Here is a 10,000-nt window from a genome sequence, read left to right on the forward strand (position 1 = left end):
TGTTTATCATGAGCTACCTGAGGTAACGCACAGGTGTGAGATTAACGTGAGATTAACATGAGATTAACAGGAATTATCCCTTTAAAACATGTCAATAAAGTTTCTTTTGAACGTGTCATGTGTGTTGTTGCAGCATGGCGTCGGCGCTCACTTACTTCGGCATCTGTATGAACATCGGCTCGTTCGGCGTGGGCGTTTACTCCGCCCACTTCTTCTCCGGCCTATCAGAAGCTCCGTGTCTGCTTCTGCCGCTGCTGCGTCTGGGCCGACGGCCAATCAGCATGCTCTCTCTGTTCCTGAGCGGCTCCGCCTGCTTCCTGTCTTTACTTCTGTCCAAACACGACGGTGAGGACGTGAACCCGAACTCTGTCATTGATCACTGATCAGGGATTAACTGGGATTATCGATGATTGACAGGTGAACCGGTGCTGGTGATGAGTTTGGCTCTGCTGGGAAAACTCTGCATCCTGGCGGCCATCTTTATTTCAACACTCTACAGCATCGAGCTCTTCCCCACCGTGGTCAGGTACAAGACTCACCTAATCAGATTACACACCTCAACTAAACAGATTACATGCCTCACCTAAACAGATTACACACCTCAACTAAACAGATTACACACCTCAACTAAACAGATTACACACCTCAACTAAACAGATTACATGCCTCACCTAAACAGATTACACACCTCAACTAAACAGATTACACACCTCAACTAAACAGATTACACACCTCAACTAAACAGATTACACACCTCACCTAAACAGATTACACACCTCAACTAAACAGATTACATGCCTCACCTAAACAGATTACACACCTCACCTAAACAGATTACACACCTCAACTAAACAGATTACATGCCTCACCTAAACAGATTACACACCTCAACTAAACAGATTACACACCTCAACTAAACAGATTACACACCTCAACTAAACAGATTACATGCCTCACCTAAACAGATTACACACCTCAACTAAACAGATTACACACCTCAACTAAACAGATTACACACCTCAACTAAACAGATTACACACCTCACCTAAACAGATTACACACCTCAACTAAACAGATTACACACCTCAACTAAACAGATTACACACCTCAACTAAACAGATTACACACCTCAACTAAACAGATTACACACCTCAACTAAACAGATTACATGCCTCACCTAAACAGATTACACACCTCAACTAAACAGATTACACACCTCAACTAAACAGATTACACACCTCAACTAAACAGATTACACACCTCACCTAAACAGATTACACACCTCAACTAAACAGATTACACACCTCAACTAAACAGATTACACACCTCAACTAAACAGATTACACACCTCAACTAAACAGATTACACACCTCAACTAAACAGATTACATGCCTCACCTAAACAGATTACCTCAACTACCTCAACTAAACAGATTACACACCTCACTTAATCAGATTACAAACTTCATGTATTCAATTTACAGTTCATGTAATCAGATTACACACCTGGTGTAATAATCAGATTACAAACCTGGTGTAATAGTCAGATTACACACTTCATGTAATCAGATTATACACCTGGTGTAATAATCAGATTACACACCTCAACAGTTTACAGTTCGTGTAATCAGATTACACACCAGCTGTGTAATCTGATTACACACCAGGTTTGAAATCAGATTACACACTGGTGTAATAATCAGATTACACACTGGTGTAATAATCAGATTACGTGTGTTGCAGACAGCGTTGCATGTCTCTGGTCAACATGAGTTTCCGTCTCGGTTGCCTGGTCAACGCTCTGGTCCCGCCCACGGTGAACGGAGCGATCTCATTGGCTGCCATGGTGGTGTACAGCAGTGGACCAATCATAGGCTGCGGTCTGTGTCTGCTGCTTCCTGAGACCAGTGACGTCCCACTTCCTGACTCAGTGGAGGACTGTGACAGACAGACTGCAGTCACGGCGCCCTCTGGTGGACACGACGACAAACACACGTGTGTAATATGACCTCACGTTCTTCAACTGTTTTTTAAATAAAGTTAGTTTTTAAAGGAGCAGTACGTGAGATTCAGTGACTGAACCACAACTGTGTTTCACACATTAACTTAGTGTGTGTTTGGAACATGCACACACACACACACACACACACACACACACACACACACACACAATCATTACATGACACATGTTCACTGAACTTTAGACAAACTGATAAAACAACACAAAATCACACGTGAACACACACACACACACACATGCAGCAGGGTCAGATTACACACCTCACCTAATCAGATTACATGACAACACATCATGCCTAAAGTAATCAGATTACAAAAAAACGACATTATGAGATTAGATTATTACTGGATTATTCTCCTCTCCAGTTCCTCCTCAACAAAGTGCAGAAACATGTTTGATAAATATAATTTATTTATTTTATTCAAAGTGACAAAAAGTAAGCCCCGCCCCCCAGAGTCAGCTGACCTTTGATCATGTGACCTCAGTAACAGATTAAACACAAACGTGTCAGATTACGTGGATTACTCCTGGTGAACTTTGTCTTTTTAATGATTTGTGTTTATATTTAATTATGATCAGAATAACAAAGATTATTTATGAAGTGGTGATTAATGACTTCATCATGTGACCTGTAAACGTCTCTTGACCCTTGACCCTTCCTGCTGCACCCCGCCCCCCCCCCCCCCAGTGTTGTGGCTGCAGTACCTCCAACACACCACCGGGGGGAGGAGGAAGAGGCGGAGCATCAGTATGTAACAAAGTTGGCGGGGAAGATCCCGACCCGCCCGTCATCCAGTTGCCCCTCCCACCAGTCGTACTGGTTGTCGGTCTTTGTGATAACAGTGATTCGGTCGCCGGGCGTGAAGCTCAGGTCGCCCTGCTGCTGCCCGGTGAAGGGGTGTGTCGCCGTGACGACCAGCTGAGAGGCGGAGCCAGCTGACGGCGGAGCCACGCCTTTAAAAATAACAAGAATAACTATTATTATAATTATTATTATTAATAATACGCTTTTTTAAATTGAACTTAATTTAATTTCACGTAAACTTTGTGTGTTTCAGTGTGAGTGTGTTAGTGTGTGTGTCTCAGTGTGTGTGTGTCAGCGTTAGTGTCAGCATGTGTGTGACTCTCAGTGTGTGTGTGTGTTAGTGTTAGTGTCAGTATGTGTGTGTGTCTCAGTGTGTGTGTCTGTGTCTCAGTGTGTGTGTGTTAGTGTGTCTCAGTGTGTGTGTGTGTGTGTCTCAGTGTGTGTTTGTGTGTCAGTGTGTGTGTCTCAGTGTTTGTGTGTGTGTGTGTTCATACCTCCACTCTGACTCCTTGATGCAAATGTGTCTGAAACATGAAAACACACAAAGAACAGTGTTGTGTTTTGAACACTAGAGGGAGCTGCAGCCTCAGCAGAAGAGTTTCTTACTCACCTGAAGATTCTGATTTATACACAGAGACAGAAGGATAGAGAACGTTCTTACTTCCTGCTGCACGAGCACCTGCACACACACACACACACACACACACACACACACACACACACACAGACAGACAGACAGAGAAAAAGTGTGGTTATACAATGTTTTGACACTGAAACTGAAGTTTGTAAACCACTCACTCTCCCACACCAAAGTCCATAGAGAAAACCAGTGATTTTAGCTCACAGGGACACAGGAGCTGCTGGTCCTCTGCTGCCTCATGTGGTCACTTTGTGTCACTGAGTTGAGAGTGAGTGACTTTGGTGTGTGAGAGTGAGTGATTTTGGTGTGAGGAGAGTGAGTGACTTTGGTGTGGGAGAGTGAGTGACTTTGGTGTGGGAGAGTGAGTGACTTTGGTGTGGGAGAGTGAGTGACTTTGGTGTGAGAGAGTGAGTGACTTTGGTGTGAGAGAGTGAGTGACCTTGGTGGGTGAGTGAGTGACTTTGGTGTGAGAGAGTGAGTGACTTTGGTGTGGGAGAGTGAGTGACTTTGGTGTGTGAGAGTGAGTGACTTTGGTGTGGGAGAGTGAGTGGTTTACAAACTTCAGTTTGACAGTGAAATAAATGACTTAAACTGACGCAGATTTTATGAAAAAATATATTTTTCCTCGCCAAGGACGTTACCTGAGCTAACTGCTTGTTGTTGGTAGTTGCTCGGTGGTTGTTGGTAGTTGCTCGGTGGTTGTTGGTAGCTGGTTGACCGTTGTTGGAGGTTGCCTGAAGGTTTCTTCTGAGCTGGAGCTGGAGGTCTGGACGGAGCGACAGACGACTGCAGAGAAACAAGAAGAACAGTTGTTAAAGTCCTGAAGAGTCTGGTCTTCTGCTCAGTCCTGGTCTCAGTCCTGGTCTCAGTCCTGGTCTCAGTCCTGGTCTCAGTCCTGGTCTCAGTCCTGGTCTCAGTCCTGGTCTCAGTCCTGGTCTCAGTCCTGGTCTCAGTGATCATTTACCACTGATCTCATGTTCTTGTTGGTCCAGTCCGTGGCGTAGGCCTCAGAGTAGGCGTCCAGGATGTGGTAAAGGTCGTAGCACTCAGACGGAGGATCCACGTCGCCGTTCAAAATGGCCGAAGCTCGGATGTCACGGGAGTAGAACCTGCCAACGAGAACCCAAACAGAAACATTCACATCGGGCTTTGATTGGTAGACGAGAAACAAAACCTCGTACGTACTTGCGGTTTGTTTCCTTGCGTTCGATCAGGTACGAACCCTCCAGAGAGATCCCAGCAAACAGACCTCTGGATCTGCAGTACGTGAACACTGCTGCAGTACTGCGCAGAACCACGTCCGCCTCCACGTTCCTGACACACAGGAACAACAGGTGATTAAGGAGGTTCAACAGGCCTGAACCAGGTCTTATGGGTCAGGAGGAAGGTTCTACAGGGAATTAAGGAGGTCCTACAGGCCAGGAAGGAGGTCTTATGGGTCAGGAAGGAGGTTCTACAGGTGATTAAGGAGGTTCTACAGGACAAGAGAGGAGGTTCTACTGGTCCGGAAGGTTCAACAGGTCATGAACCAGGTCTTATGGGTCAGGAGGAAGGTTCTACAGGTGATTAACCCATTGACGCCAGGAAAGCATTGCCACAGGGTTTAAGGGTATCAGGGTATCAGGGTTTAAGGGTTTAAGGGTTTAAGGGTTTAAGGGTTTAAAGGTTTAAGGGTTTAAGGGTTTAAAGGTTTAAGGGTTTAAGGGTTTAAAGGTTTAAGGGTTTAAGGGTTTAAAGGTTTAAGGGTTTAAAGGTTTAAGGGTATCAGGGTTTAAAGGTTTAAGGGTTTAAAGGTTTAAGGGTTTAAAGGTTTAAGGGTTTAAGGGTTTAAGGGTTTAAGGGTTTAAAGGTTTAAGGGTTTAAAGGTTTAAGGGTTTAAAGGTTTAAGGGTTTAAGGGTTTAAGGGTATCAGGGTTTAAGGGTTTAAGGGTTTAAAGGTTTAAGGGTTTAAAGGTTTAAGGGTTTAAAGGTTTAAGGGTTTAAGGGTTTAAAGGTTTAAGGGTTTAAAGGTTCCTCGTGACATTGTTTTAAATGTCTTCTCACAAACACTCAGTGATTTTGAGGAGTTTGGTCTTTAATAACATCATCTCTGATAACTTTGAACAAATGGACCTGGATTTAATGTTAAGATAATTCTGTTTGAAGATAATGACGATAAAAACCACTTTAATTAGAGTGTTTACAGTGGATTAAGCTGCAGATGACACAGTGTGAAGCTGTGACTGTGTTACTGAAGCTGAACATGATGTTCTTGTTCTTCACATCAGGACTAAATCAAGTTGATTTTACTTTATTTTATTACTGTTTTTTCATTGAAAATAGTTTTTCATTTTAATTTTACATATTTGTATCTAAATAAACTCAGTTTCACAGTAAAGCCTCAGGTGTGAGCTCTAATACTTTTGACTTGTGTTCTTATATCTGTTACAGAGGAAATCAGTCATTTAGTCTGTGTTTAAGCTCAGGTTTAGAGGCGTTTTTAACACGTGATTCAGGCTTTAATGAGTTAATGAGTTAATGAGTTAATGAGTTAATGAATTAATGAATTAATGAGTTAATGAGTTAATGAATTAATGAGTTAATGAGTTAATGAGTTAATGAATTAATGAGTTAATGAATTAATGAGTTAATGAGGTTCTTTGATTCAGGAAAGAGTTTGAACTTCATGTCTTCTGTTGATCAAACATCAATGTTACCTAACTGTAACTGAAACATGAGGCCACGCCCACATCATCTCACACCAGCTGACACAAAACCTGTCAAACTGCACACACACACACACACACTCTCTCTCTCTCTCACACACACTCACACACACACACACACACACACACACACACACACACACACACACACACACACACACACACTCACACACTCACCTGCCCATAGGTCCCACAGCCACAGTACAGTTTCCTCCCAGAGTCAGATTTCCTCCTTTAGTAAACGCCTCGATGGCTCTGCGTTGGTTCAGGATGATGACGAGGTCTGACACCTGTCACAGGTCACCTGTCAATCACTGTTACAACCTGAGCACAACCTGATTACAACCTGAACACAACCTGAGCTTCAGATATGAGGTCAAAGGACAGTGGTGCGTTCAAGGTCACCATTATTGACACATCTTTTCAATACTTTATAATCACAGTCCATAGTTAAACCGGTTCATCCTGACATTTAAACTCAGGTGGGTGGGACAGCGGTGCGTTCAGGGACAATCTGACATCTGAACTTTACACGTGAGGTCAAAGGACAGCGGTGCGTTCAGGGACAATCTGACATCTGAACTTTACACGTGAGGTCAAAGGACAGCGGTGCGTTCAGGGAAAATCTGACATCTGAACTTTACACGTGAGGTCAAAGCACAGCGGTGCGTTCAGGGATAATTTGACCTGTGGTCTTTCCCTCACTGTAAACATGTGAATCGCTGAACTGAAACATAAACAATGACCATGTATCTGGTCTTTTCTCTGCCCCCTGGTGGCCGCCTGCAGAACACTCACCTCCACTCCGATCTCAAAGCCTCCTCCCAGGCCGGCGATGCCGATGGCAGAGGGAGCTGACCAACCTGAACACAACACACTCATGTTATTATGAAGACAGCAGACAGGTGGACAGACAGGTGGACAGACAGACAGGTGGACAGACAGACAGGTGGACAGACAGGTCTTACGTCTGTCGGCGAGTCTGGCGATGACGATGCCGCTGCCTCCTCTGGCCGTGATCATGAAACCTGCCTTGATGACGGAGATGATGGCGAGACCTTCAGCTTTAGCTATGACATGAGCTGCAACACACACACACACACACACACACCAAACTTAGTGTAATAATAAACATCTACATCAGTTTGTAAACCGATCACTCTCACACACCAAAGTCACTCACTCTCTCACACCAAAGTCCATAGAGAAAACCAGTAATTTTAACATCACAGCACACAGGAGCTAAAATCCCTGGTTTTCTCTCTGGACTTTGGTGTGAGAGAGTGAGTGACTTTGGTGTGTGAGAGTGAGTGACTTTGGTGTGAGAGAATGAGTGACTTTGGTGTGTGAGAGTGAGTAACTTTGGTGTGTGAGAGTGAGTGACTTTGGTGTGGGAGAGTGAGTGAGTGACTTTGGTGTGGGAGAGTGAGGGACTTTGGTGTGAGAGAGTGAGTGACTTTGGTGTGTGAGAGTGAGTGAGTGACTTTGGTGTGTGAGAGTGAGTAACTTTGGTGTGTGAGAGTGAGTAACTTTGGTGTGTGAGAGTGAGTGAGTGACTTTGGTGTGTGAGAGTGAGTGACTTTGGTGTGAGAGAGTGAGTGACTTTGGTGTGTGAGAGTGAGTGACTTTGGTGTGTGAGAGTGAGTGACTTTGGTGTGTGAGAGTGAGTGACTTTGGTGTGTGAGAGTGAGTGACTTTGGTGTGTGAGAGTGAGTGACTTTGGTGTGTGAGAGTGAGTGACTTTGGTGTGTGAGAGTGAGTGACTTTGGTGTGTGAGAGTGAGTGACTTTGGTGTGTGAGAGTGAGTGACTTTGGTGTGTGAGAGTGAGTGACTTTGGTGTGTGACAGTGAGTGACTTTGGTGTGTGACAGTGAGTGACTTTGGTGTGTGAGAGTGAGTGACTTTGGTGTGTGAGAGTGAGTGACTTTGGTGTGTGAGAGTGAGTGACTTTGGTGTGTGAGAGTGAGTGACTTTGGTGTGTGAGAGTGAGTGGTTAGTAGTAAACTTACGGGGGATAAGTTTGTCTGGTCCGTTCCTGCTTGAGATCTCAGTAAAGTCAGTCAGGATCTTTGCAGCTTTCTTAGCCTCAGACTTGAGGTTAGATGGGATCGGGTTACTCACTGCAAACACACAACAACAACAACAACAACAACAACAACACGACAACATCAGTCACTTCTGATCTGAACGTCTGAGTGAACGTCTTTAGGACTCTTCATCATCATCATCATCATCATCATCATCATCATGATGAAATCATCTGGAGCTCAAACTATAAAAAATTCTAACAAACGATTCATGATTTGTGTATTTTATGTATTTATATTAATACACTGATGTAAAAAACATGTTATTGTTATTAATGTGATGATCGTTACATCATCAGTGTTTCTGTCACATCAGTGACTGTTAATAAAGTTTTTAAAGTTATTAAACTAATGTTACATCACTTATTATTAACGTCATTAAACAGGAAGATCCTGTTTGACAGGTGAGACAGGTGAGACAGAGACAGGTGAGACGGACAGAGAGACAGACAGGTGAGACAGAGACAAGTGAGATGGACAGAGAGACAGACAGGTGAGACAGAGACAAGTGAGATGGACAGAGAGACAGACAGGTGAGACAGAGACAGGTGAGACGGACAGAGAGACAGACAGGTGAGACAGAGACAAGTGAGATGGACAGAGAGACAGACAGGTGAGACAGAGACAAGTGAGATGGACAGAGAGACAGACAGGTGAGACAGTGAGAAGGACAGAGAGAGAGACAGGCAGGTGAGACAGACAGACAGACAGAGAGACATACAGGTGAGACAGACAGGTGAGACAGACAGAGAGACAGACAGGTGAGACAGAGAAGAGACAGGTGAGACAGACAGACAGGTGAGACAGGGAGGTGAGACAGAGAAGAGACAGGTGAGACAGAGAAGAGACAGGTGAGACAGACAGAAAGACAGACAGGTTAGACAGTCACAGGTGAGAGACACAGGTGAGACAGGTTAGACAGACACAGGTGAGACAGACAGGTGAGACAGACAGACAGACAGACAGACAGACAGACAGACAGACAGACTAACTCTAATCTTGTTCCCCAGTTTTCCTCCATTTTACTCACTTGTCTTCCTTCTTCTCTCTCTTTCTTCCTCCTCTTGTTTACCTGTGAACAGGTGATTCTTCTTCTTCTTCCTCGTCGTCGTCGCCACTGAAGTCTCTTCACTTCCCGCTTCTTCAACTCTCGCGAGAACAGCCCACCGCACTTCCGGTTTTCACAGCGGTTGTTTTTAAAAAAAACAAAAACGTAAAAGAGTAAAATAATCTGCAGCGATGACGTCGATGACTCGCGCGCAGGTGCAGACAGACGGGTGGATTATCTGTGACGTCACACACGAACAGGTGAAGTTTACACAGAGAGAGAGAGAGCGAGAGAGAGACAGGCGGCGCGTGGGCAGCCGCGCCTGTGTTGTTGCTGAGGTGAGCGCGTGCCTGAGCTGTGACGTCACCTTTCCCAGAGTTCATTGTGTCATGTTTGTGTTCATAAAGACACACATTTATCTGATTTAACATTAATATACACTTTAAATGTTTTATTTAACATTAAACATTAACATAAATGTTTTATTTAACATTAAATATAAACATTAATGTTTTATTTAACATTAAATATAAATATTAATGTTTTATTTAATAATAAACATAAACATTAATGTTTTATTTAACATTAAATATAAATATTAATGTTTTATTTAATAATAAACATAAACATTAATGCCTATTTAACATTAAATATAAATATTAAACATGTTATTTAACATTAAACATAAACATTAAT

At 43.5% G+C, this 10,000-nt stretch overlaps 2 protein-coding genes across 3 annotated transcripts in view; one reads left to right on the forward strand and one right to left on the reverse strand.

Moving 5' to 3' along the window:
* Window positions 1-2,057, forward strand: part of LOC310942914 (solute carrier family 22 member 13) — a 6,170-nt gene extending 4,113 nt beyond the window's left edge. The window contains exons 6-9 of one of the 2 annotated variants that reach the window (XM_083908381.1): window positions 1-22; window positions 134-345; window positions 418-526; window positions 1,743-2,057. The exon at window positions 1-22 is cut by the window's left edge and continues 115 nt beyond it. In XM_083908381.1, coding sequence (XP_083764507.1) covers window positions 1-22; window positions 134-345; window positions 418-526; window positions 1,743-2,007 — 608 coding nt within the window. In that variant the 3' untranslated portion in view covers window positions 2,008-2,057. The remainder of the gene's footprint in view (window positions 23-133; window positions 346-417; window positions 527-1,742) is intronic. The other variant, XM_083908382.1, reaches the window with a different exon arrangement.
* A 662-nt stretch (window positions 2,058-2,719) lies between these two features.
* Window positions 2,720-9,364, reverse strand: sh3yl1 (SH3 and SYLF domain containing 1). The gene is made up of 11 exons (XM_083908391.1): window positions 9,287-9,364; window positions 8,179-8,289; window positions 7,138-7,251; window positions 6,968-7,032; window positions 6,347-6,459; window positions 4,650-4,778; window positions 4,429-4,573; window positions 4,106-4,250; window positions 3,435-3,503; window positions 3,319-3,348; window positions 2,720-2,973 (listed from the first exon to the last, which is right to left on the reverse strand). Coding segments are annotated over exons 1-11 (1,131 nt in total). The 5' UTR covers window positions 9,288-9,364; the 3' UTR covers window positions 2,720-2,764.
* Window positions 9,365-10,000: the final 636 nt, after the last annotated feature.

This window comes from Microchirus variegatus, assembly GCF_963457635.1.
Source record: "Microchirus variegatus genome assembly, chromosome: 22".
NCBI classification, from domain to species: Eukaryota; Metazoa; Chordata; class Actinopteri; order Pleuronectiformes; family Soleidae; genus Microchirus; species Microchirus variegatus.

Coding starts and splice junctions, on each gene's coding strand:
- sh3yl1 (XM_083908391.1), bottom strand. Junction 7,033..7,137: donor CGCCAGACTCGCCGACAGAC/GTAAGACCTGTC, acceptor TGTTGTGTTCAG/GTTGGTCAGCTCCCTCTGCC. Junction 3,349..3,434: donor GTATAAATCAGAATCTTCAG/GTGAGTAAGAAA, acceptor TTCATGTTTCAG/ACACATTTGCATCAAGGAGT.